Source organism: Heliangelus exortis, chromosome 2, assembly GCF_036169615.1.
Source record: "Heliangelus exortis chromosome 2, bHelExo1.hap1, whole genome shotgun sequence".
Classification (NCBI taxonomy): domain Eukaryota; kingdom Metazoa; phylum Chordata; class Aves; order Apodiformes; family Trochilidae; genus Heliangelus; species Heliangelus exortis.
In genome coordinates, this window is record NC_092423.1 from 22,988,453 (window position 1) to 23,016,318 (window position 27,866).

General features: G+C 38.7%; 1 protein-coding gene across 1 annotated transcript; it reads left to right on the plus strand.

Annotated features, from left to right (window-relative positions):
* The first annotated feature begins 593 nt into the window (after positions 1-593).
* PTTG1IP2 (PTTG1IP family member 2) lies at positions 594-27,866 on the plus strand. The gene is made up of 7 exons (XM_071735198.1): positions 594-891; positions 5,178-5,230; positions 6,132-6,240; positions 9,930-10,038; positions 13,647-13,715; positions 19,964-20,010; positions 26,282-27,866. Exons 1-7 carry the CDS (start codon positions 777-779, stop codon positions 26,329-26,331), a joined length of 552 nt encoding a protein of 183 aa, XP_071591299.1. The 5' UTR covers positions 594-776; the 3' UTR covers positions 26,332-27,866.

Here is a 27,866-nt window from a genome sequence, read left to right on the forward strand (position 1 = left end):
GTCAAAGCATAGCAAAATATCTAACTTCATTTGCCATTAAGGATTGGGTTTGGTGCCTAGCCACAGTTGACTCAGTTCATTGAGATAACCAAGGTTTCTGATGTGCGTACTCTGCCATCTCGGAGGTTTTGGGGGTCTGTTTCTTCCATTTCTGTGTTGTCTCTTGCAGCTTTATTTGGATATCTTGTATACCCCTGGGCACTTCAAAGAGCTCTACACCTTTCTGTAAGGCTATAAGAGGTGGGTTGCTGTGGAAAACCAACAACTCCTTATTCCTTTAAAATAGAAAGGTTATGGGTAATTTTCACATTTATTTCCACCTTACTCCCTGGCCAGCCCTGATGTGGGGACTCCGTTACCGGCTCTGCTGGCTTTGGCAGCCTGCGGGCTATGCTTACCGAAAGAGGCCCCTGCCACCTCCCTCCTCTCCCCGCAACGGGAGGAAAGAAAGCGGGTCAAACCAAAAGAACCAGAAGCCTTGAAGGAGAGGGAAAGGGCCTGCTGTACCGCAAAAATGAGCCTATAAATGACTGCGACTCGTAGCCGCTGCTCTCACACAGGCTCACGGAAGGTGAAGCACACAACACGCCCCCCTGCAGGCACCAAACCCCGCCGGTCAGCCCGGCCCCTCGGCCGCCGCGCCGCCGCCGGCCCCCCCGAGCAGCGCGCAGTCTCCGCCCACCCCGAGCCCTGCCTCCCCTGCCAACTTGTGGCGCCTGCGCGGGCGCGGTCCCGTTCCCGGTTCTCGGTGTCGGTTCTGGGTGCCGAGCGCGGCCATGGAGACGCTGCGTTTATGGCCTCTGTGGCTGCAGGGCCTGGCGCTGGTGTGTGGCTGCGCCAGGCTGGGGCTGGCACACCTCACCCCCACGATTGCGCCAGCACCTGCGTCGGGTAAGGAGGGGCGGGGAGCCGCGGGGCTGCTCGTAGCCGTTCCCTTTCTCCCAGCGACCGTGCTCGCCCGTGGGGGCTTCCCGGCGTGTTTCTTCTCTCTGGAAGCCCCGCTCGCCCCAGAGCAGGGCTGCGGGGAGGACGGGAGGGGCAGGCAATGGCCCCCGCTCGCCTCGAGGCCTGCAGAGGCCCAGCGTCACCCGGGAGCGCCTTCTGGAGAGCTGGAGGAGCTCGGGGGGTTTCCTCGGTTCTCCCGTTCTCGTCCCCTGCCTCGGAGAGGGCTGGTCCCGTGTGGTGCCTTCCCGCTGGGCTCCCCAGAGGCTGCTCCGGGCGTCCCGGCACAGGAGGGGGCGGTGGCCCCGGGGTTTGTGGTGCTGGGCGGCTGGGGAGCCGGGTGGTGCTGGGGTGATGGGGAGCTCTGCTGCAGGGAGACAGCACTCGCATGGGTTTCCTCTGTCCCGACTGATGGTGAGGAATGGGGCTTGGAAGGAGAAGCCGATGGAGAGGCTGCTGCCGTCCTGTTTGTTCTGTAGAAGTCGTTGATCTTATAGCCGCTTTTGGAAAGCAGGTGGTGAAAGCTCGTCTTTAGACTTAGTTGCCATTAGTGGATGTGGTTAGAAAAGAGCATACCAGGTTAGTTTGATTTAATTAAATTAGGAGTGGCATTGACCTGTGTTTTTAGAGTCTAACTTGAGCTGTTTCATTTCTTTTATACTTGAAATGGAAATATCCAACATTGTGGGTCAATTCAACTTGGGCCAGAAGAGAAAAGGAGCTGTGGGTGTTCCTCACTTACTAGAGGGAGGGAAAGAACGACAGGTGGAGCTGCTAATAACTGCAGGTTAATCAGTTTTTTTTCTAATAGTTCTGAGAAAGGTAAAAAAACCCAGAGCTTGGTTGGAGCTAAAAATCCAGTTCAATTGCAATGGATTTGCTTATGGCTTCTTTATGAAAGAAGTTTGTTGTTGTTGATTTGAGTTTAGACATTTGCTCATGAAACAAAGTTAGTTGTTGATCTGGAGAAGGATTGTGGTATTATATAGAAATATGTGTTTATTCCTTTCAGGAATAAACATTAGAAATAAGGTTAAAGTGAAAAAAGATGGATTGTTACACCATACAGCCACTAGTATTTTAATCTCAAGTTGGAAAAGAGTAGGGAGGTAGACTACTTAAGTATTAGATGCATGTCTGTTAGTGAAGTGATGCTTTTGAGAAGAGAGAGATGGCAGTTTTATGGTTGTTATGCAAGACCAGGACCTTGTGTTACATTTCCTGTTCAGCACCTGAATTCAACAGGGCTACATTGGGACAAAGCAGGGCAACAAAGGCTGTGTTGTTCTCTGTTTTGGAAAATACCTGGAAGAGTATGGCTTTAATTGCTGGAGCAAAAGGAAGGTTGAGGGGAAATGAGTACTTGGAGAAAGTGCTCCTCCTATAGGAGGCAACAACTCTTTTAAGTCGATCGGCAGTGTTTCCTTGAGAATGGGGGCAGAGAACAAACTAAAATAAATAAACTGGAATAATATAGGTGTTGAAAGGTTTCTGATTATCTGGGCAGTTGCACTACTTTGGTTTGGTGTTTTGTTTGGGTTTTTTTGGGGGGGAGTAATAAGATCTCCTCACTGATTTTGATCTGGTATTACAGTCACCAGTCCTTAGCATATGCTGGTGTAGAGCCTTGTCCTAAAGAAGAAATAATCCCTGCATATGCTACCTCAACACAGTAATGCATCTTAGAAAAGATGGGGAGAAGCTGTTTTTAAACACAACAGCTTTATTGTTGGTGTTGTTCTGTTTTACCTGTGTTTTGTGGAGGAACAGCCTTTGTTCTGTATTTGTGCATTGTTACCCTGGTCCATGACTCTTTCATAGAAAGTGAGGCCAAGCAGATAATTGGTGTGTGCTCAAACTGGTACAACTCACAGTAATAGCTTTTTGCTATCTTGTGAGAAGATCTTTGTACAGATGTTGCACTGAATTGTTTTGGTAAAATTACACCAGTTATTAAAGTGATGCTTCCACTGCTTGGTAAACTAGGCTGGGTATGTAAAAATTATTTATCATTTTATTAAATATTAGATGATTAATGCTGATGGTATATGCCAATGTAGAAGTAATGATCATTCATCAGACACATTCATTAGTTATTGCTGTTTAAAATACAGTGTGAGTTATTGCTGGTAATGGTGCTATGGCTTACATTTTTTTTTTTTCTTGATAAAAATAGTACAGTAGTTCCTTGAAATATTAGAGGGAGGTTGTCAACTTGATATATATTCGAATTAAAGCAAAATTAAAATTGTTTTGGTTGAATGTGCTGATACACATGATGCTATAGCAGGGTGGAGTGGAGGGGTGGTTTGTTGCATTTTTATTATTTTTTTGTTTGAGAAGTATTTTCACAGAATCACACAGAAAAACAGGATGTTAGGAGTTGGAAGGGACCTCAAGAGATTGAGTCCAACCCTCCTGAGCAGGATCACCTAGTGCAGGTCACACAGGAACACATCTGGGCACGTTTTGAATGTCTCCACAGTGAACACTTTTAACTGATGGAAAATTTATATATAGTCAAATAACAGCAATATCAAATATCTATGATATTTGAGATGTATGTTGTGATGATACTTTGAAGTATTTTTCATTAAGATTCTTTTATGTTGGTCTTATATATAGACTTATTTATGTTTATTATATATTTTTAAAAAATAATTTAAGCCCCCATCTTTTAATTGTATGCCAAAATAGATTATCTGCTATAATATCTCAGTCTACTGTTAGGGCAGCTAAGAAGATAAGCACAATGAAAAGCTTGTGCAATTACCTCCTTTGGTGAGAATCTAAGGGAAGTTAAATTTCTTCACTTAATTGTAAATAATTCAGTATTGAGAATGTAACCTAGAGTATTTTTTTAGAAGCCCTTTGTGTACCTGCATACTTCTGACAGTACCTTGCTAATTCATGTTCAGCAAGCAGGTTTGTTTAGACGTTTTATATCTTAAATTGAAAATGTAATGAAGTATTTTTATAATATGCATTGTAGTAGACCATGTGGAATAATAATTTTGAGTCTGATCTGAAAACTGTTTGTGAATCTGCTTTTTGTGGTTTTTTTTCCATTAATTCATACACGGGCCTTATACTTTGGCTGTTTCTCAATTAATTGGTACTGGTAACACTAATTGGTACCAGATAAACTACTGTGTTTTATTTTTCTATGCAGATATATTAAAGGTAAATATACTGGTACATGAAATACACTTAATGCTAAGAATTAATACCAGAAAACTATAATACTGCATTATGAAAATGTGGTTGTGTCAAAACATGCCAATCATTTAGCTCAAATTGGTATCTGCTTCTGACTAATGCAGTTGTTCATTAAAAGTAGAATTGGGTTCCAGATTTGTAGATGTTTCCCCTTGCATTTATGATATTTGTGGAAATAATAAAATCAGTTTCATTAAATAGTATTACAAATTATCACAGGAGCTACAGTTATTGTAAGAAAAACGTGGTTTCAGAGCAGGAGAGGAGACCCTTCCTCATCTGTGAAGCAGTTCATCTAGGTCAAGACTGTGGCGTGCATGTGGTCCTTTTGGAAAAAAATTATGACTACATTGTGGATTAAAAAAAGACTAGTCCTAAGATGATCAGCATTCAGTACTTCTACATGGAAGTCATAGCCTTTGGCTGGAATCCTTGGGGAATGTGAACACCAGTAAATATTTTCTTTTTTTAGGATAGAGGATTAAGTCCTTCTGCATCACTTGGCTTTTCAAACTTATTTTAGAGTTCTTGTTCATCTTATTACAGAATAATTGTGTCCTGTGTTTGAAAATATTTTTATTTTTACTTAAAATAATGTTATTTGGAGAACTTGAACTTTGAAAAACTTTTTTCACCCTGGAAAATTATCAGTATCTATGGAAGGGGGACTAGCCCTAGGAACGAGTTAGCTTTTGCTAAGCTTTAAAGATGCAAAACTTGGAAAGTTCTCTAAATTGAAGTGTAAAAAATTCAGCTCTTGGATTCAATTCCCCCTCTTGTCATTAGAGAAAGCAAGTTTAGGTTTAAGGTATGTTTGAATTTGCTGAAACTGAAATACTTTGTATCTGTTTGCTGCCTTCTGGCTAGGAATTACTTCAGTCAAAATCTTTGCTTGTCTCTAGAATTAGAAAAAAAAAAAAAAAAAAAGAAAATAGGCTAAATATAAAGTTAAATGTTTAACTTACTGAGTAAATAAAAATGTATAATTTGTGTGTCATGGTGTTTTTTTTTCCTAGCATGTTCAGAATTTTCTCAGAGGTCCTGTGAAGAATGTCTAAAAAACGTTTCGGTAAGATTTCTGACATCCTTACTGATTGATGAGAATTTGGGGATTTTTTTCCATTGAATGTGAAATCATATTGTTAGGATTTGTTTGGTAGGGTTTGGCTTTTCTTTTTAATGGTGAATCTAGTCAAACTACCCTTAAGAAGAAGTCAAGATCAGTCAGTTCCAGCATCTGTTCTTATGTAGATGGTAGAGTCAACTGATGTGCTGATTCCCCTTGTTCATGTGTGGTGCCCGTGTGCCTTCCCTTTGCCAGAGTTACTTCATGGTTTGGTTACTCAGGGTATTTCTCTGCTTTCATTTCTTGTAGGCAAGACAGGAGAACTGGGAAAACAATGTAAATAAGCTAAAAATACCTTTCTCTGGGGATGCCCCAAGTGACGAATTTGCTTAAAACTAAAGCTTAGGATGACAAGTTTTTAAAAAATATTATTGTAGGTAAAGCATAGCTCCTGGATGAGCTTGTTCAGTAATGAATTCTAAAAACCCCTGTTATGCCAAGGATTCCTTTTATTATCATCCAAAACTTCTTCACTGGTTGAACTGTATGGTAGTGGAATTTTGCATGAGTATTGATTTTATTTTTTTCTTTTTTTTAACACATGAAAAACAAAATTTAGGTTTGATGCTTACTCCTTAAAGATACCAGGTGTGTTAAAATTCTGAACAGTTACAAAATCATAAAACTATTTCTTTTACCTATAAGTACAAAATGTACTTATTCACAGTTCAGTTCCTTCTTATGTAGGAATTATACTAAGGCTTCCATAGCTTTCATACTATAAATCACTTTTGATGCATCCATACAGCATTGTACTCAAGAATTCTGTCTGTGGAGAGGAGTACTAAATTGTAAACTGGTTTTGAAGATAAATAATTTGTTGGGGTTTTTTTCTTTTGCACAGTGCCTTTGGTGTTATACCGAAAATACTTGTATTGATTACCCTGTAAGAAGTATTATTCCACCATCTTCACTATGTTCCCTCTCAAATGCTCGGTGGGGAGTTTGCTGGAGTAAGTACTAATTTGACTTTTGCTTTAGAGAATCCTGTATGAGTATGGTTAAAGAAAGACTGCCACTTACTAGAAATGTTTCCTGGTAATTTATTTGAAGGGTCAAGGAGAGGAAGCAGTGATTATGATTTGAAACAATGATCTCTAATCTTCTGCACTTGCAAACAGTAATTTTTAAGAGTTCTTTGTGAACAGCCAGTACAGTTATGTTGTTCCAATGGCTTTAAAACATTTACTGTCTAGTGGAATACTGCTGATGGTAGAGTCTAGACTGGGAACCAGTGACATTGGAATGTTTTAAGTATTGTATGTATGTAGTCAGAATTCACGTGTTTTTTTAAACCATACTTCTGAGGTACAAAGTAGTAAGACTACTCCCTGTTGACAAAAGGTGACTTTTTAAAAGACCTGTTTTTAAAAATTTCTTAAAATGTTGGTTGATATGCCTGGATCTACATTTTATAATATATTCCAGTGGCAGCAGTGATCCAATACCATAAAAATGGACTCGCCCCCAAATTTCTGAGTGCTGTTTTTGCTTAAACAAATGAAAAACCAGCATGGTCTCTGGATGCCGAAGGCAATGCAGTTAAGGTTAAAAAGGAAGCTGTAGAGTGCTGCCATGGGTTGTAGGACTTCCTCAGTTAATTGTCCTTAGATTTCCCTTTGCTTAACATGTTGTATTACAACACACAGTACAGTGCATATGCTGCAACTGAGGTGAAGTCTTTGCAGCAGTTTTTACAGTACTGTGTGTACAGATCCAAATCCAGACTGGACTGGAACAGAACAAGTGAGACACTGGAAAGCTTGTCATATGAAACAAGAATACAGCTTCTGTCCAACAAAGCAAAGGCTTGCTGCTTTCAGTGGTTGCTTATGAATACCAGGAGACTAAGCAAAAACAAACAAGCAAACAAACAAAAAAAAAAAAAAAAAAAAAAACCCAAGTGGAAGTGAGCAATCTTTGACTGTGTTAACTGTAAATTAGAAGAAATTTGCCACACTTAGAGGAGTGAGATTATGGAGTAATCTGCATTAGAGTAGCAGAGATAAAAGATTGCTATTAAAATGAAGCGTGCAACTCTCTGAACACTACTAAATTGTATAATCCCTGCAAACACAGGGACTAGATTTCCAATTCCTTATTCCTAGAAGAAGGGTTCTGTGCTTTGTTTTGTGAGAGAAAGCATTTATGCTTAGACTTCTGGAGTTTTTTACAGCTCCTGCCAACAGCTAAGTACCTACACAGCTGCTTGTTCCCTCCTGCCCCACCCCCAGTGGGATGGGGGAAGAAAACAAATAACAAAAGCAAGATAGCAGTGGTTTGAGATGAAAACAGTTTAATAGGTGAAGGAAAAAAGGGAAGAGGGGAAAAAGAACAAACCAAAACAAATGAACAGGCAAAGGAAGTTGCATACCAACTCCTACAGGCAGACTGATGCCCAGCCAATCCCCAAGCAGTAGTCACCTTGGAAGCCAGACACACCCTTCTCTTTTTTCCTTTATCTCAGGTTTTATTGCTGGTCATGGCATTATACTGCATGGAATATCCCTATGGCCAGTTTGCATCAACTTTTCTGGCAGTGTCTCCCCCTGACCTCTAAAACCTCTTGCCTACCTCCAGCACTACTTGCTGAGAAGCACAGAGTGGGTGTGTGAAAAAGAAAAAATCTTCAAGCCTGTTCAGCAAGAGCCAGAACATCAGTGTGTTATCAGCATCGAAGAAATAGCCAGAAATCCAAAATGCAGCATCTTAGCAGTTGCTGTGGAAAAAGTTAACTCAGTACAGTCCTTCTGCAAGCAGAATAAAAATTTTGTGATGGAGCTCATTCTAAGAAAAAAAAAAAGATGGGGAAAAAAACCACCAGCAACAAAAATATTATGCAGATATGCATTTTATTAATCATTTTTTTACAAATTATATGCAGCAACATGCTATGGGATGGATGCATAGTCTTATTGAGTCTGTCCCCTTTGGATATAACAGGAAAATTCATTACCTTGTGAGCGTAGTTGTGATGTTTTATTTCTTTTTGAAAATAAAATGGAAGTGAGCTCAGTGTTGCTGAAAATGAAGGTGAATATTGGAGCTCTCAAAGTCCAAAATGAATTACTAGCTTCCAATTATAGTTTTATATGGAATAAAATACATTGACAGATTATTAACCAGCACTGAAGAAAAAAAAGAATGTTATAGAAACAATGTAATACAAAGTAGCTTAATTGTATTGCTTTTAATGAATAATAACCACATGAAATAGTGAAGACAGGAATGAGGACTGAAAAGTAGCCATCTTTTTCTGCACCTTATTTAAAGTTCAAAATATATTTTTTGCTTCAATTAAATCGTATACTTTGAAAAAAATAGATTAAAACTTTTTTTTGTTTTTACTTCACTAAACAAAGCATATTTGCTTGTAACTTTTAGGGAAGTAACTGAATGAGAAATGTGGTATGGTGAAATGTGTCACTCAATTTACATATTCAGAGCTTATTTGTGTATTGTAATTAGAAATTATGTATGAATCTGTATTATAAACTGTAACCAGTAAATAATAACACAAAAAACATTTGCTATGATCTAGTATTTGACAGGGAGGATATACCTTGGCAAGACATGAGTGGGTGAGGTCTGCAGAGAAGTAACAGACTCTTCCACTCTTGCAGTGATCAGATGAACTTCATTCACTGAATTTGACTCTCTAGTACCCTGAAGCAGTAAAAAGTGCATGTGCAGCTACTTTGTATTACTGCAGCAGCATGAAGCTGTCCAGAGGGATTTGTGTAGGAGAAGAGACAGCTTCAGTGCCTCACCCCCATCATTATTTTAATTACAGACTGTATAGGGGGTTGTGTAGGGAGACATGTTTAGTTTTTATCAGTGTTACAACTTCTTTGGATGATTTCATTTTGTACTTCAATTAAATAACTCCTAAAAAAACCTCCTCTATAGCTTTACTTCTCTCATCCTCTTTGTTTTCTTCTTGGACCTCACCCTTTTCCAGGACTTCATGTTTCTGGTTCTTTTTTATGGATCCGGTCCTGTCCTGGTTTAAACAAGTGCAGTTGTTACAATGCATGCTGTTAAAATAACACTTCCAACCCTAGTTGTTAATTGCTCTTTGGACATGGATGATGACTTTCTTTGGACATAGAAAATGACTTAGGAACTCTTATGGAGAATTTTTTATCAGACTCTTCAAACCCTGTCACATTCTCATCTTACTTCATTTTGCTCTTTCTCTAACTGCAGCAGGTAATGTGTGTACACTGCTTCTGAATCTATGACTATTTTGTTCTTGCTGTACATTGGCTAAGGTCGTGACTAAGAGGGCAGAACTGGGGAATCACACTAGTAGATACATATCATATAAAGTATTGCAGGATGACTTTCTATAATGTGATATATGTAAAAAGCAATTTTACTCCATGTCTGTTCAGTGTAGATTATGCACAGCAGCAAGATCTGAACGAGATAGGAATCTGAGTTTTAACTGGCATAGTTGCACAGAACTGTAGCTTTGTTTTGTGGTTTAGTTGATTTTTTTTTTTTTTTTTTTTTTTTTTTTTTTTTTTTTTTTTTGCATACAGAGATGAAAAAATGCTTGGGAAGGAGGGGAAGAATTATCAGAAAGACTGTTTTTAATGCTGGACTCTAACAAGTTGAATATTTTCATGTTTTTCAGTAAACTTTGAGGCTTTAATAATTGCAATAGCTGTAGTAGCTGGACTCATTCTGGTGTGCACAGCAGTCTGTTGCTGTTACTGCTGTTACTGCAGAGGGCGTTCCAGGAGGTAAATACATATGTTTGTTTCCTTTATTAACTCTACTGTTCAGTATACTAATAATCTTTTCAATTGGAAGCAGTTTTGGTCACAGCCCTTTATTTGTTTGAGACAGACAACTGAAAAAAGTGTTTAGTGGAAGGCAGTATGATACTGGAAACAATGCTGGAGTGATCTTGAAGTGATGTTTTTTGCTGTAGCATCATAGATGTGTTCCTGAAACAAACTATTGCTTTACACTTCCACATCTTACACTTCCTTATTAAGATTGGAGACTAAATATTTCAATGGCCAAATACATGCTGCTTCTGATAACAGAAGAAATAATTTCTTTCAAAGTGAGGTCATGGTACAGCAAAAAGGGACAAGTAACTGTGCATCAGTGTACTTACAGCACTTGGTATTGAACCTTCAGAGTTTGCTCTAGGATCTGTCAGCAGACTGGCACTACCTGCATAGTTGTCTTTGCCAGTTCAACAAAATATTCTAAATGTAAGGTGATACTTCTTTTGCTTGAGGATATTACGAGTGACTTACTTGTTTTCAGGTAAAGTAATACTGCAAAAATCAAATGCTCATTAGATCTTGGAGGACTTTTAAAACTTTTTTTTTTTTTCTTTTTAATGGCTTCTCTGTAACTGGCTAGTGGCTTTCAAAGGGAGGGTAACAGCTGATGAGTAGATAAAATGGGTAAGTCAGTGCTGGCATGTGATCAGTGTTTATTCCCTAATGAAGCACCTAAAAAGCCTTGTTTATTGGGACAGCACAATATGTTTCCTTCTATCACTGAAGTTTTAGAACTCAGGTTACTGGGTAGTGTAGTTTCAGCTAGTTCCTTTTGTCCTTCAGTATTTCTCATGTCAACAAAATGTGGACCTTATTTCTTGACCTGCAATAATTTCTACACTATGTCAGATACCTCTAATGTATTGTTCTTGTTTGAAAGTTGTTTCAAAGAGTGTATGCAGCTGCACAGTATTTATTGCTGAACTTCAAGCCAGAGAAATATGGTACATTTGTGGCTTTAAGGAAACAAGAAAATAATTGTAAATAACTTTTTTCCCTTCTCTCTTCTCTGTGGAAGATAGATTCAGCTGTTCTGCCTGTAGACTGGTCCACCAAATCTGTCCTGCTGCAGAAATTGATAACTCTTTAGCCTTGTGCTGATAAGCCTTGAAGATTTATAAAACTGTTTTAGACTTTATGTAAGATCTGCCAACATCCTCTGCAGAACTGAGTAGGTCCCTGTGGCTGACACACGAACAAATAAAGCTTGATTCCTGTGAAAAGAGAGATTTGTGTCAGACTTCAGTTTTAGTAACTAAGTTGTCAACCAGTGCTGTAACATCTAATTCTAAAAATAGAGGCTTAGTTGAGAGTCATCTTATGCCAGGACTCCAAAGGTGCCAAACTTAATCTTCTGACACTTAAAGGATTTAAAGGTCTTGTCAGAGCGTGGTCCAGCTTTTTCAGGAGGGTTCAGAAAGTATTATTACACTGAAGCCTGATGTATTACTGGCTCTAAACCCACTGCTTCTTAGCAGAAATTCTTTTGCTGTCTGCTTCCTCAGTTTTGAGGACTCCTTTTCCATGAAATGAACTTGTTTAAATGAATTGGAAGAAGAAAAATTAGTAGAAATGTAGTATTAGAGCTGTTTTTACCAACCCCTTAGATGTATCACCTCAGATTTCACATGCAAACTTAGTTTTTACAGGAGTGTCAGTATTCCTTGTCGGAGATTTTAAGCTGGGAAATTTCATTCTTAGGAAGCCAGCACTTATCTTTCCCTTGAATCCCAACATTAGTAACATAGCTGGCTCACCTCAGTCCATCCCTACCACAGGAATCCTAGGACCATTGGTGCATTGTTTCAGTTCCTTATTTTTATCCTATGTGTGGACTATAAGCATATGGTTCCATTTACCTTAGAGATAACTATACTAGATAGACTCTCCTGAGTTACTTCAGTTTAATTTGTATTATATATGTATTTGTATTATATCTACACACACATATATAAAACTATATATTGTATTAATTTATATAATTTCAGACTTTCTGATTTGGGAAATCAGAATTCTGATTTTGGAAAAAAAATCCTTCAAAGTGTCTAGAAATCAAAAGATATTTAATGACTTTTTAATCACAGAGAAAAATATATTTTGTGAATCCTATGCCAGCGTTTTATTTATTTGATGGTTTTACATTTTGCACCAAGGTGAAGTGAGAATATTGCATAGTTGTAAGAGTATGTATGGATCTCCAGTAAAGTAGTTTTACAGCAGAGTACCCAAGAATGCTAGCTGCTAGTTTTCCTAGATATGATAATTTAGGGAACTGAATAGTTTTGTAAAAGGTTCTAAGACTTTTTTCCAATAAAGGTGCCCTGCTGTATCTGTTTCCTGCTGCCAAACTACCCCAAGATTTTTCTCATTCTTTAAGAGGATACAGAAAAGGAGGAACTAGAAAATTTGTATGTGAAATGTTACATGGATTCTAAATGACTGGAATGTGTTTAAATTATGAGATATTTAAAGAGATGTAGATGTAGATGCCTGGTTTAGCAGATAAAAAATTGAATTCAGATTCCAGTTCTGGTGTCTGTAATTTTTTGTCTGTTAAAACATTTGACATGCTAAAATTAACCACTGGATGTCACTCTTGTTTAATTTGTATGTTGGTTGCTGTAGATGTGTGGTACTGCAACTGTTCATTTTGCTATTAGCAAGTGCATTAATATTGTAAACATGCATATAAAAAATCTTCATATAGTGCATTCAGTGGTGAAAAATGATTAGCACCTGGAGAAGTGTGGCAGGTGTCCATACACTAATCCTGAAAAATTGTCATTAATTCTGTCAGAAAAAATAACAGACAAATACTGTTTGGCATTTGCTTTATAGTTCTGTAATTCTTGTATGGTCTATCTAACAGTTAAGTGGAGCTGAGGTTTTTCTAAAGCAGGCCACAGAGCTTAAGTGCCTGCATTCAGCAGAGCATACTGCACATCCACAGCTCACTTGTACTGTCTGGGCTCAGCATTTTTCAGAATCACACAGCTGGTGCACTCAGGTAAATCCTTGCTCATTCCAGAACAGGGAAGGCAGCTGCCAAAGCAGTTCACACAAACTGGTTTCCTGGGGGCAGTTTGAGATTGGATAGTGAGGGTTGTTGGAAAGATAAATTGTTCTGGCATCAAAGGCTTATGAACTATCAATCTTCTTCCAGGGGGAAACAATGGACTTAACTGTGCATGTGCAGTACATTTACTTTAAAATGGGGTGTGACACGTGGGGAAAATGGCAAGCAGGAGTCCTGCTTCTGAAATAGTCTGCCACCTGTTCCTAAGAGCCTTTAAATTGTGCTATGAAGTCTGAAGGGCACATGACTACATTGAGTAATTACTACACTTGGGTAATATCACAGTGGAAGGATAATTCTTCAAATTTGTCAGTTACACTTATTCATCAATGAAATTTTACATGACTCTGAAGAAGTATGTTGGCTCAGACTTTAACTCTTTTTGAAAATAAGTCAAATAACTAAGCAGTGATTGCATAGTAGTGAAATCACTTTTTCCTCCTATTATGTTTACCTTCCCTTCTTATTTTTCTAGTAGAGTAGATGAAGAAGAAGAAGAGCTAACTAGAAAGACAGAGGAACGAAGACTACAGTCTCTTCAGAGGTACGTCTAGACAGCTTGATATGTAGTTAAAATCTGATTAGGAACCTGTATTTCCATAAGTGAACAGAGAGCAAGCAGGTTGATTGTTACTGTGGCAGGTACCACAAATGCTTTGTGCCTGTTCTGTGCCAGCCCAAAGCAAACAGAAGAGGTGTGTCTGAAGTCTTGTCTAGTCTTTCCTGGACTGATGCCTGTCTGTGGTCTGAAGTACTACTGAAGTGAGGCTGGGAATCAGAAGTGAAAAACACTTATGTTCATTTGATAACTGGTCCTTTTTCTTTTAAAATCTGATGGGAAAGGCAGAGAAGTTGATAGATAACTACTAGGAATTTTGCTCAAGAAAGGGGAAACTTTGTCTCAGATCTCACTTTAGATTAATTTCACATTTTCATCCTTCCTGTTAAAGCTGTAATACAGTGTAGAAAGAAGTGCAAGAGTCAGCAGTCATACAGTGCTTCTCAGTGAGAACAGCATGTTTTTTGCTGCTTAGTTCTCCAGTGACTTTTCATGGTTTTTATACTATTTGTCAGATGAACAATTTTTATAGGTAGGACCCTGATAAATACAAGCCCAATGTTGCTTTTCTATCATAACTTCTTTTTATGGTCTTTGTTTTGGCGATGCAAATGGATTAACTTCAGCAAGATAAGAAGTGAGTCCTAGCCAAAGTCATGCTAGGTTTGGAGCTGTCATGTGTGGGTTTGAATCCCCAGAGATTGAGAAGGAAATTGATCTCTGGTTTTCTGCTTCCTGATTATGTTCTCTAAGTACTTGGCTGCCAAGTAGCAGGTGGGCACCTTCACTGCCTTGCTCATGCCTGCTGTTTTCTCCTAAACTCAGATGGGTTGTTAATGAGCAGGGACCACAGGGAGCAAGGCATACATACTTCCAGGTGAGATCCCTTGTGGAACTTTTGCCTGAAGACATTGTGTTTTGCTATTACAATTATGCATGAGGCAAGGCAGGTAGGCAGACATTCTTGGTTTGGTCAAAAGTAACATTTTTGCGTGGATTCAAAAGTGGAATCCAATAAGGTTCTCAAATGTACCAACTTGCCCATGTCTGCAACTGGCAGGAGCTGTCTCAACTCCATACAAATCTGTTTTCTGATTTTGAATTGCCAGGTTTTATAAGCAAATACAGCAACTGTTTGCCCTGAACCTGGCAGTGGTTATGACAGGAGCAGACACTGTGATGTTAGGAAGCGGAGTAGATTCTGTTGGAATGGGTTACGTTGATGTGTTCTTTAGCCTTGTACAAAATTGTTAAACTTGTTTGCAACAGAAGGAATCAGAACAGGATACAAATGGGACTGCTTAACAGAACTTTGTATACAGAGCCTCATATAGTGCAAACCTTGAATGATTATCTTTCATTTTGTGATTTTTTGGTTGGTTGTTTTAGAGCATTTACATACTGACAGTTTAATGTATCTCAGTTTTCTACTAGCTGTTTAGTACAGTTTAGTAGCTTTTGAGCTTGCCAAATTTAAACTTACCAAGTTGTCTTTGTTCTGCGTTTGTACTGCCCTACTGGCAGTAGTCTGTATTCTGCATTTGTACTTTTTTAGGGAAGTGTAAGCTCAAAAGTAACTGTCTGCAGAGGAAAGATGAGAATTAGGTGTCTCGTAGTGTAGTTGAACTAAAATTAGTGTTTAGAAAAAATATGCTAATTGTAACAGTGGCACTAATTTAACCCTTTAGATTGTGTGTAAAGGCATTCTATTTCTCATGTAATTGAGCTGCTGGTACCAAGAGCATTCTTACTTTTCTTTTATGACAAAGGCACAGCATTCCTTAGCTCCATGCTATGCCAAATTTGTCTTGCAGAAAGCTATTCATGTTTCTGTGGGGATTTTGAGGTTTTTTTTTCTGCTGAGTGCATTCAGTGAACTGTGCCAGCACATAGGATTGCTGGAATCCATAGGATGCAAGGAAAGCACAAAACCAGGGATGGAGGAAATCGAAGAAAACATTTATTTGGGGAAAGAGTATAGAGTACTTCCATTTTTACATTGCAAGGTAGTATCAAACTTTATCCACTAACAATGCATGCAGATTTGCTTTCATAAGCATCTTAACTTGTGAGCTGAAGGCCTTGTACTTGAATGTGCACAGAAGGCTAAGAAATAGGTGCCCACTTTAGGAAGTGTGTTCACATGTAGTTGTACCATACAGTTTCTCAGATAAGTGATGCTGAAGACTTGCAATGGATGAGAGAAAAGGTAATTTTTTGACCTGTTAATGCACTTCTTACTAGAGAGAGCACAAGCAGAAAGCTAGGGTGAATGGGATGTTTCTTCAGTAATGGTTTTGTGCCTTTATGAGAGGGAATAGTCACATTTTGTTGTATGACAAAACCACATCCTTTGTCATAGTGAAACATACATTCTTAACATGACACATTGTTCAGTTAAATCAACATTTCCTATGTTTATTGTGAAGTAGACTTGTGACCACGTGCATAGGGGATGATTGTGTACCAAAACCTTTCCACTGTAGTTTGTGTATCAACTTTAAATCTGTAGGAAGTCTGATACTTCTGTATTGTAGACTTTGATGTGCACACACAGAGCAAGTGGTGTTTCACCAGACAATTAGCAAAACAGAGCAAAGACCAACTCCATTCCTGAATTAAAGCCTAGGAATAAGGATTGCTGGGAGCAGACTGCTCTGCCAGAATGATTGCAGCAGCCCTCTTTCCTAGCTTCTCAGGAATGTGTCTGTGAATCAGAGAAACCATTCAGATTGGACACAAGAGGTTAGCAGCAGCATATTTCCCATGTTCTAAACATGCATACCTGTTGTGTGTGTGGCTGGGGCATCCTGGAAAAACACGAGGAGCTGGCTGCTTCCAGCTACCAGGGCACCTCATGGTGCCTGTTGCTTGCTTCCTGTAATTCCTTAGGAGGATGAATTGCTATTAGCAGGCTGTAGAACAGACTCATAGTCTCAGCAAGGTATTTTTCATCAGCAAACTGGAGAAGAAAACACGGTATTATACTGTATGGTTCTTCCACAACTGCAAAGCTTTTGTGTAGTTTCTGAAAGTAGTTGGATAGATTTTCAGACTAATAACAGAGCAAGAAAACAGGCCAGCTTTGGCTTTGCATCTGCCTGTTTTGTGTGGTTTTTGGGTTGTTTGTTTGTTTTCCTGGTATGCAGCTATTTCATATACACCTATTCAGGTTGTTTGGCAATGGAAGGAAAACGAGACTACTCTGAGCTTCATTTAATAATGACATTAGTGAATGGTAAAAAACAGTAAGGAGGCTGAAGTTGCCAAGTGTGTGACTGTCTTCTCTGAAGTAAATAGCAGTAAGACTAGAGGAAATGTCCTGAAGTTGACCAGGGGAGGTATAGACAAGATATTAGGAAGAATTTCTTTACTGAAAGGGTAGTCAGGTGCTGGAATGGGCGGCCCATGGAGGTGGTGGAGTCACCATTCCTAGAGGTATTTAAAAATTGCAGATGAGGTTCTTCAGGACATTCTCTGGGCATGGTCGTTTGTTTTGGGTTTTTTGTTTGGGTGTTGGTTTGTTTTGGGGGTTTGTGCTTGGGGTTTTTTTGTTTGGTTGGTTTTTTTCAGGGGTTGAGGTAGTGTCGATGTTTCAGTGCAGTGACCCTAGAAATCTTGTCAACTGTGATAGTTCTGTGATTCTGTGACTTTTTTGGAAGCTTCAAGACAGCTGCAGCACCTAGTATGTTCTGGCTTTTCAGGTACACAGTAAAAGTCTGCTTTGTTATTTTAAAATGTCTTTGTGTTAAAATTCAGCTTATTACAGATATTTAGGAAGTGTCTTTTTGGGATACCTAGATAGCTGTTAGAATGAAGAGTAAGGGTAATGACGTTGTCCCTCTACTTGTCTTCACAATGGCAAAACTAGGTGTCATGTCACTGAGTTGAAAATCACTGGTGCTATGTAGAGTTTATTTATTTAGAGTGAGGGGCAGGAAGAGAAGGAAACCTGGATTTAAGTTTATGACTAATGCTCAAGGGAAACAAATATCCTACTGCATAGCTTTAGTCCTTTGACTTTGTCATCCCTAACATGAAAAATAATTTTTAAAGAGAGCATTGAGTAGTGAATTGGTTTTTTAATTGGTTTTTTTCATCTAATTGTTTACAGCTGCAAATAAATGGTACACTTATAGTAGATTTGTGTAAATTATATCCTATGCTTTATACATTAGAAGTTGATAAAGAAAAGCAGTGAGATAAGCTGCCAAGTATATTTTGGTATTGAACTGGTAAGGGAGAAAGGATTGTAGTTCATTTGTGAGAAACCAAGTATGGCAAATTATGATGTGAATTGTTAGTATTAGGAAAAATGCCTTCATGGCTTACAGCAGTGGGGAAAAATTGTATGAAGAGCCAAGGATTTAGTGAATAGAAGACGGAGTAATAGCAGTAGTATTAAGAAACAGAACTCAGAAGGCTGTAATGTGGCTTCAGTTGCCCGGAAAGCCAACTGTATCCTGGGCTGCATCAAAAGAATCCTGACTGGCAGGAGGTGATTCTTCCCCTCTGCTCTGGTGAGACTCCACCTACGGTACTGTGTCCAGTAAGACATAGAGAAGGACATAGAGCTCTTGGACAAAGTCCAGAGGAGGGCCACAAAGATGATCAGAGAACTGGAGCACCTCTGCTATGGTGAGACACATTAAGAGAGTTGGAATTGTGCAGCCTGAAGAAGAGGTGGCGTTTGGGACACCTTCCAGTACAGGAAAGAGTCTACAGGAAGGCTGGGGAGGGCCTTTTTATAAGGGCATGTAGTGACAGGACAAGGGGTAATGGCTTTAAACTGGAACAGGGCAGGTTTAGCCTAGACTTAAGGAAGAAATTCTTCATTATGAGGGTGGTGAGACATGGGCATAGGTTGCCCAGGGAAGTTGTGCATGTCTCCTTCCTGGAAGTGTTCAGGGGTGGGTTGTATGGATGGCACTTAGAGCATCGTGGTCTAGTGTGAGGTGTCCCTGCCTGTGGCAGGGGAGTTGGAACTAGATGATCTTTAAGGTCAGAAGTAGAAGGTTTTGAGGTGTGGTTTTCTCATAATGATTTATCTGCATGTTCTCCACAAGTGCCATTGCAGGGAAAGGCCGGTTCAGCCCTTCAGCTCTGTAGGAAGCAGGATAATTGCTTCTGAGGGCACACAGGACCTGATTAGCAGTAGGAATTGTTTGGAGGTAGAATATGCATGGGGCAGATGGGATCTTTGGTGAATTGAGCTGTCAGTGCATAACAGCTTTGTGCTGAATATGTGCAAATTAGAATCCGGTGAAAGTCACAACTTGTCTAACTGGGCTGAATTTTGATAGTGGCAATGAAGTGTGGGGGTTTTTTCATGTTAGAGGAACATTGTTTTGCCAAATTCTGTGCCCTTTTTTCAAAAAGTATAAAAACCTGGACCATCCTACTTAAACAGTTTTGTGGAAGCTTTTTGCTTGTTTTTAAACTAAGCAGCTATCTTAGTGTGATGCCTTTGAAATACAGGAAAATTATCTGAGGAATGGTGGAATCATTTCCATTTAAAGTTCCTTCATGTATTCCCCCTTCATTTTTGCAAAGGAGAGGGGAGAAGGAAGTAATTGACTTGTCAATTGGTTTATATGAACAATTAAAACTTGGCAGTATTAGATAGTCTTGAAAACTGTCTTATGACAGAGGTTAGACAGGATACTAGAGGTATCCAGTTGTTATATAGCACAACAACTGAATTTATTGTCTGCAAGGGTGCCATGATGTATTTTAGGAAAAAATAGTTTTCATGTATATTTGCTCTTCTACTTAAAACAGTAATACACTTTTTATCTTTTTAGAATGATGTTGTATTAGGATTCTGAGGCACACTGTATTCACAGCTTATTTTTATAATTATGGTTCCTGCTGGAAAGGAAGGGAATCTTCCAGCACTGTGCCTTGCATCCTCTATGTACAGACAAATACCTCTTGTGTGCGTGTGCATGTGTGTACATACATGTGGGTGCATTACTTCTCTATAGACAAAACAATATTTTCTTTATGCTTGTTAATATATCTTTTACATTATTGATTAGCAAGATGCTATAGTGAATCTTATCTTTCCATATATACATTTTATGTATCTGTAATATATATAACTGTTAAATGTAATTTTAAAAAATTTGTAATTGCATACTATATTAAACAGTTATCTTTCAGATGTAATTATCTACTTTTGCTTATGGCTCAAAGCAATCTGAATGTTCTGATGCCTTTATTTGTTGCAGGAAACTTGAAAGAAAATGGAAGCATGATGAAATCCGCAAGAAGTATGGTATGTGGTAATCCTAATATACTAAAGTGATCTCTTTTTCATAATTATTATTAAAATTCACAGCAGAAACAAGCTGTGTTTTGAGCAGAAGAACTAATGAAGCTCAGTTTCTTACTGATGCGTGACTTCTGTCACTTGAACACCTGATCTCATCACTGTGATGCTCCTCTTCTCTTTCTGCACTGACTCTTCACTGGACAAGACACAGTGTAGCTGGATGGGGTGTTTGCTTGGAATGGGCACTTAGATATATTGTCTCTTCCTAAGCAAGAGTACTGATTTTGGCTTTTTTTATTCTTCAACATGATAAACCAATCTGTTGAAATTAGCTAGTAGGCTAATGGTTATTGAAGGAGGATAGACTGACTAGTAGATAGCAAGCTTTTTAAATCAAGCTTTAAAAAGGATGGAGAGTGCAGCCCAAGGTAGGGATTCAAATTTTTAGTTTTTCTTTGTTCTTGAGTGGGGCTATGGTCCAGTAACAATAAGAGAAGTATATTGCAGGACTGTAAGACCTGCTGTGTTATATGGGAGCCTCTTATTATCTAGGCTTGTCTGTGCTTGCACTTTTCATTTGATTTGTTCATAGGGTTAATAGTGCTGTGTATTCAGAGACAAAGATGCTCGCACTATGCAGCACTTTTTATTATGCAAATTGCACTAATGTCAGAGAAGGCGATTCTAGGGGTCTGAACAGTCACTCAGAACTCTTAATTTTCATCTTCTTGTTAAACTGATTGGCAGAGTCTGGGAATGCCTTTATAAATCTGCAGCCTGCCCTTTGTCTGATGCAGAAATGATACAGACAGTCTCTATAGGGAATTCTCTGCCTGGGGAACATTTGCAAAAGTATGCTACTTGGCTAGAAAGGAGGGAAAATTCTGTTATGCTTGAACTTCATTCCTGTGGTATTTTATAGGATAATTGACCCTATAACCCAACCATAATTCAGTTTCAAGAGGTTTAAGTGGTTGACAACAATAGTCCAGATCTTAAAGAAACCAAACAGCATCATAAAAGGCACTCTTTTTATGCTTGTTCCTCCTTAGAAGACACCTTAAAGTCTGTCTCAACAAGTTTGAATTATTGAGGTAGATCTGATGAAGCATTTAAGACCATGGCTATGTCTTCTAAACAACATGCAGCAGTCTGTACAGGCCTACCTATAGCTTTGCATCTCCTTGAGGCAGCACAGCTAAGAGGAGTGAACAGAGTCCTGCTTTGAGTGTAGTAGTTCATGTATCGAAGCACTGCCTTCAGGTTAAGTGGTGTTTGAAAGGCTGTGTTCAGTTATATTCTGCTTGTGGAACTAGTTAACTTGTCTTGATGGCCCTACATTTTAGTGAAGACACACATCTCTCTTTTCAGTACTTAACTTTCAGACCTTCACTTAATGCTTTTTGTATCTTGGAGTCTTTGAGTTTCCTGAGGTACGTGGCTGTATAATTCTGTGCCTCTGGAATATATCCACCAGATTCAACAAATCTTGCTTGGAGCTATACTATGCACACAGTTGAATGAGAGCTAGTGTAATTTTGTCTCCACTTGAAACATGTTAGTCTACCAATTTAATTAGAAACAAGTTCATACATTCATTGTGTTAACACAAGGTGCACCTTCTTATAAGGAGTCACGCATATTTATTTTCCCATGCAGTTGGGTTTTGCAGTCCAATCTACCTGTAAAAGTTCATAATTAATCTATAAAACTTAAATTTCAGTAGCATGCTTCTATATAAAGTTTATTTATTGACAGGTTTGTTTTATTGCATATGAAAAAATTAATTTATATTATCACATATAGTATTTGAGGCATGGATTTTCATAATACATTTTTATCATAAAGAATTAATAGCTGGTACATCCTAAAAGGATATATGTAGTAGAGGAAAAATAAAAGACAAATATATATAAATTCCGAAATCCTAAATATTTTTGCTTGTGCATATAGTTTATATTCTGATAACATGCAGACAAATGATTATCAAAATAATTCAATGAGACATCATAGAGTAAGTCTTGCAATGGCCTGGGATCTTTTGTTGTTATTTTTCACTGTCTAGTAAATATATGTTAGCATATTAAACAATCTAATAAAAATTGCTCTGAATAATTATGGACACACTAGATTATTTTACACTCTTAAGCACTGCAGAGAGGATTCTCAGTTAACTAGGCATGGATGAGTGGCAGAATGACAATAATTTTGTTAACCTGACTCTGTAGATTAACGTGATCATGCCTGAAAATTCAGTATTTGGTTGGCTTTAAGGGAATGCCTTTTCCAATTTCTTCCACCAGCTTTCCTTACCCCATTTAAATGGTAATTACACATTTATAATGCATTGCAGGTGTCACTCTAGCCACAGTCCTTTGGGAGCATTGGAAGCAATAGAGAGCTTTAGCAACCAGGAATACACACTTTGAATTGTTTCTTTGTTGCACAATTAGATAGTATTTTTCATTTGCTCACATACATCAATGCAATATAATTACACAAATTATATGTTGACTCTTAGAAAATTTTAAAGTAGAATTCAGAGTACTTTGCAGCTTGTGTAGTACACAAAGGAACTACAATTTAATTGCTGCTGCATTTGCTACTATTGTATGTTCAGTATAGCATTACTGAGAAGCTGCTTTATTACTTATGTATTTCAGGGGTTTGCCTGGTATTAGTGGAAGGACTCTTCCTCTTCATTTTTATACAATTATTGCCTTTTATGATTTTGGGCTTCCACACCACTTGCTCCAGTTCTGCAAAGGTTTTAATTAGCTAATTTAATGACATGTGATAGTTTCTCTTTTATGTGAGATGTTGATTTTTCTATTCAGTAGTTTGTCACAGTAAATGTTCCTTCTGTTCAAGATAGACACTTTGTCTTGACCTTCTTTAGTGTTCTGAATGCAAACCAGGGTAACTTTCTATTGCCATACACTGAAAGCTATTTGTTTGTTTGTTAAGAACAGAGTTGTTAATCTGGGGGTTAAAAATAAAGAGGAAAAGTGTAATAAAGGGTGAAGACACACAGTAAACTAGTTCATTTTTTTGCAGCATATACAGTCTCTTGTAAGTACTTCACTTGTTAATTCTATTTTTGAGCATTGCTGATCCTGTGTTAAATGTCATATCTCAGTGACTGAGAAGTTGTGTAGTATATAATAAATGTGTTGGAAAGAAGTATTAATTTCTTACAATTGATTTGTCATTTGTCATATTAGGAGGCCTCATACTTTATCCAAGCTAATGAAAGATGCTTGACTGCTATACCTTTCAAATTTTTGAGTGTTTCTTAGATACGGTTAAGTAGGTCAAATATTAACCTTAAAATGAAGGTAAGTAGAAGTAAGATGTTAGAATTTTAAGTGTCCTGTGTGTCAGCATTAAAGTTCAGCAGTAGCATGTAATGGACTTAATTGCAAGGAAGACTCCTGAAGCTGCAAACATCCAGCTTCTCTGAACCTGTAAGTGTAAATTACAGGTTAGGTAGTTGCTCTCTTCAAATGGAAAAGAGTCAAGAGAGAAAACTCATGTTTGGTTCATCTAAAGCTCATATGCTGCCTTGAATCAGACATGCTATGCAATTACCATAGACTTGCAGCTCCTCCTTGAGTGTCACAACTAAGAGCAGCTGTGGCAGCTGACAGGAGCTTTTAGCCATGCTTTTTTTCTTCCTTTTTTTCCTTTTTGGTATGTCTCTGGATTGTTTTTGTTCATTTTTTTTTTGAGCCTGATAGAAACTCTTCTGTTAGAATTGGTGCAAATGATGAGCTGCTGTCTCCCTCCTTTCATGTAATCATAGAATCATCAAGGTTGGAAAAGGCCTCTGAGTCCAACTGCCCACACTACAGCCCCTAACCACTAAACCATCCACTGTAGCTCTTCATCTACTCATCTTTTGAACACCTCCAGGGATGGTGTCCCCACCACCTCCTTGGGCAGCCTGTTCCAACACCTTGCTACTCTTTCTGTGAAGAAGTTTTTCCTAATATCTAACCTGAACTTACCCTGGTGGAGCTTTACCACATTTCCTCTTGTCCTATCACTGGTCACCAGAGAGAAGAGGCTGGCATCTGCCTCACTACCACCTCCTTTCAGGTGGTTGTAGAGAGCAATGAGGTTTCCCCTCAGGCCCCTCTTCTCCAAGCTGAACAGCCCCAGTTCCCTCAGCCCCTCCTCGTAAGTCCTGTTCTCCAGACCCCTAATCAGCTTGGTTGCCCTTCTCTGCACCCTCTCCAGCACTTCCATGTCCTTCTTACACCATGGTGCCCACAGTACTCAAGGTGTACTCACTAAGGCAGAGTATAGGGGCAGGATCACCTCCTTGGCCCTGCTGGTCACACTGTTCCTGATACAGGCCAGGATGGAGTTGTCCTTCTTGGCTACCTGGGCACACTGGTGTTCATGTTCAGCTGGCTGTCAGCCAGCACCCCCAGGTCCCTCTCTGCTGAGCAGCTCTCCAGCCATTCCTCTCCAAGTCTGTAGCTCTGCTGGGTGTTGTAGTGGCCAAAGTGCAAGACCTGACATTTGGCCTTACTGAGACTCAGGCAGCTGGCCCTGACCCATCAATGGAGCCTGTCTCAGTCCTTCTGCAGAGCCTCCCTACCCTCGGGCAGATCCACACTTCCCCCCAATTTAATATAACTTTTCTTTTTACTTAGAATGCTGAGGATAAACAAAATTCAAACACTGCATGCAGATTTGATAGTAAGACCGAGAGCAAGGTCTATCAGATGTTCTAACCCTTGTTGTCATCCTCATTTGGAAGGAGGGCTTGCTGTTTCTCTTGGAGTGCCTTCTTTCCCAGGAGATGAATTTCTGCAGTCATGACCAAGAATACTCACACTGGATTGAGTATTGGCCTTTTTAGTTCTAGTATTGTACAATAAAGCATATATGAGAATATTAATTTAAAACATTCTAATGCCTGATTGATGATGATAACATCTTCATTGCTGAACATGATAATTCAGTAAAATACAAGTAAGTATTGCTGGGAATGGCAGTTGTATGTAGTTAGTTGCAGTTACTGATATCACAACTACTTAGTGCAGATTAGTATTCTTGACTGACATCTTAAAATAACCTGGCAGTTCAAAAGGAAGTGCAACAAGGTATACACAAAAGTATAGTTTGCCTTCAGTCTTTTAGCTTTTGACTTTCATATAGAACAGTGAATGTTTAATATGTGGAAATGAGGTATGATATGAAAAGGTCTTGAGGGGGGTGAAGGGAGGGAGTTCCTACAAGAGCTGAAAGTAACTTTCATAATCTTTCTTTCCATGTTGTGGATCTGAACATTTGTGAACAGGAGTTGTTTGGCTTAGCTGTCCTCTCTCTCCATGCTCTAAACAAATGATCTAGGAGAGTCCAGGTTTGCCAGACATAAGGATAATATTCTCATTAGAAAAGGTGGTAGCAGTGTTCTGTTCTTTCACAACAAGTTGACCTCTGGACTCTTAGAGGACTTCTTTATTTTCATTATGCACTTCTGCCTAACCCAAATCTGGTCTGTTGTTTAAAGTCTTTTTGAAATAATTGCAGTGATGGCTCAGGTAACCTTTACAGGAGATAGTATGCATAGCCAGATGCTTAGTAGAATTGGATGGCTTTGCAGTGCTTTCTGTGACAGTATTTTGAAAAGATCATTAGGAAATTTTATAATGGAAACACACTGCAACCTGGATTAAGTGATGCTCTTGTTCTGGTCCCCAGAAGCTTTAGTGCATGTAGAAGTGATCTTCATTTGTTCTTCGATTAATTGTCCTGTTGCAGAAATGCTGTAAGTGGGTGAATGTGACAGTTGGATATAAAATAGAACTAAGTTTAAAATTGCAGCATTTTATATTTTTAAAGGAGGGTGGTCTTATAAGAATCTGGATTTATATACTGGCCAGTCTGAATCTGTTCTTTCTGAGCCATCTGTGTGTTTAGATTTTTGTATACGTGACTCTCACAAATGCGTTTGGTGGGGTGTACCTCACAAATGAGAAATCTCTTTTTCCATAAGCATTTCACATAGAGATGTGTTCTCTCCCTGCTAAATAATGAAATAACTATTCATGATAACAGTCTGAGAAATAAGATTGCTTAAGAACACTTCTGTTTTATTATTAGACTTGAATGTTTAGGTAATAGAGCAACTACTACAAGATAAGAATTGCCTTTCATTTTTCTATATGGAGTACCTATTCCAGTGAGGTCAGTAACTCAATATTTTAATGTAGTACTGGTAAGAAAATGGTAAATGCAGTCCTGTTTTGTTTTGCAGGTCTTCTCCAGGATTCTGATAATCCATATAGTAGATTTGAGAATGACTAAAGCTGAGCACCTTCCACTTGAGCTGTAACTCCAGCTGCAGAATAGAGGAAGATAGTATGTTTTCATTTGTCTTTTTTTTTTTAAAGGTTTTTCTTTCCTGGTTGTAAAACTAGGAGTGGATAAAGACTTCATGAAATACATATTTCTTCAACCTATATAGAACTAATTTGTCTAGAAATGCTTTTTTAAAATATGTTAGCTGATTTTTATGGTGACATTTAAGTGTGAAATAATATCTATCCTCCTCTTAAAATTATTTTGCTACTTGGTACAGATGGCTAATAGTCACAGTCATGTGTTTGCAGTCAGTCTTACCTGCCACTTGGAAAGCTGTTCCCAAATATTTTTCCCTACTGTATCTTTTTTTTTTTTTTAATATGAAAATAAAAGGCAACATGGAAGCACAGCTTCACACAGCAGAGGCAGCTGATGTTGGTATTGATGAGAAAATACAACAGGCACATTGTTAGAATTGGGTGGAGCTTTTTTCCCTCTGGAAAGAGATCTTCAAGGGTCTGATGCCTAGGGACTGAAGGTGGGGAGCATGGTTGCCTTTGAATAATTCAGCTCAGTTATGGAGATTTTGATATGTACTTTGGATATATCACTGATGTGAAAAATTATTTCATTTTGCCAAATTGGAAGAAGGTTGTTCTTGAAATAAATGTAGTTATGTGTGCCTAAATTTAAGAAGAATCATCAGCCTGTGTGAACACTTTCTTCTGTAACCTTAATGTATAATTAACAGAAAAAGCCAAAAATAATTGCCAAGATTCTGCAGTTTCTCAGGGTTCACCCTGGCCAGCAGCTAAGCACTGCCCTGTTGCTCACTCCTTCCATACAATGGGATAGGGGAGCGAAAAAGAGAGAACTCTTGGCTTGATATAAAGATGGTTTAGTAAGTGGAGAAAAGGAGGGACCCCAGCTCCCAGCTCTGCCCACCCTTCTGTGTTTTTGTTGCTGAGCACGTGTATGGTGTTGTGGTGTGGAATATCCCTTCAGTCAGTTCTGGCCAACTGTCCCAACTGTGTCCCCTCCCTGCTTGCCCACCCCAGCAGAGTGGAGAAAAATGAAACCTTGGTGCTGTGCAAGCAATGCTCAGCAAAAGTCAAAGCACTGGTGTGTTATCAGCACTGTTCTAGCCACAAATCCAAAGTGAAGAACTGTGCAGGTTGGTCTGAAAACTGTTACCTCCACCCCAGCCAGACCCAGTACAGTGAGAAGGCAGTAGTTTTTTTGTTGTTTTTTTTTTTTTTTTTAACCTTTCATTGTTCTTTTGGTATTTCCATAATGTGACTTATTTCCTCTCTGTCTTTTCATAGAGGTGTTTCATTGACTATTTTCAGTAGCTTAACAGTGTGATGCAACAAGCAAAGATCTCTTCTGCCCCTCCCCCAGTTTAATGCAAGTTCCCATTCTGTACAGTTTAAATAACCTCACTTGCTGTATATTATCTATTAAACAAATGTAAAGTATTGAAGATGTTCATGTTATTTTTTTCAGTGTTCCTCAAATAAACACTTTAATATCTTTAA

What these genes read in the sequence shown, in the direction of transcription:
- PTTG1IP2 (XM_071735198.1), top strand. Translation starts at nt 777, where the DNA reads ATGGAGACGCTGCGTTTATGGCCTCTGTGGCTGCAGGGCCTGGCGCTG. An exon ending in TGCAGAGGGCGTTCCAGGAG is followed by an intron (nt 10,039 to 13,646) that starts GTAAATACATAT and finishes TTATTTTTCTAG; the next exon opens with TAGAGTAGATGAAGAAGAAG. An exon ending in AGACTACAGTCTCTTCAGAG is followed by an intron (nt 13,716 to 19,963) that starts GTACGTCTAGAC and finishes TATTTGTTGCAG; the next exon opens with GAAACTTGAAAGAAAATGGA.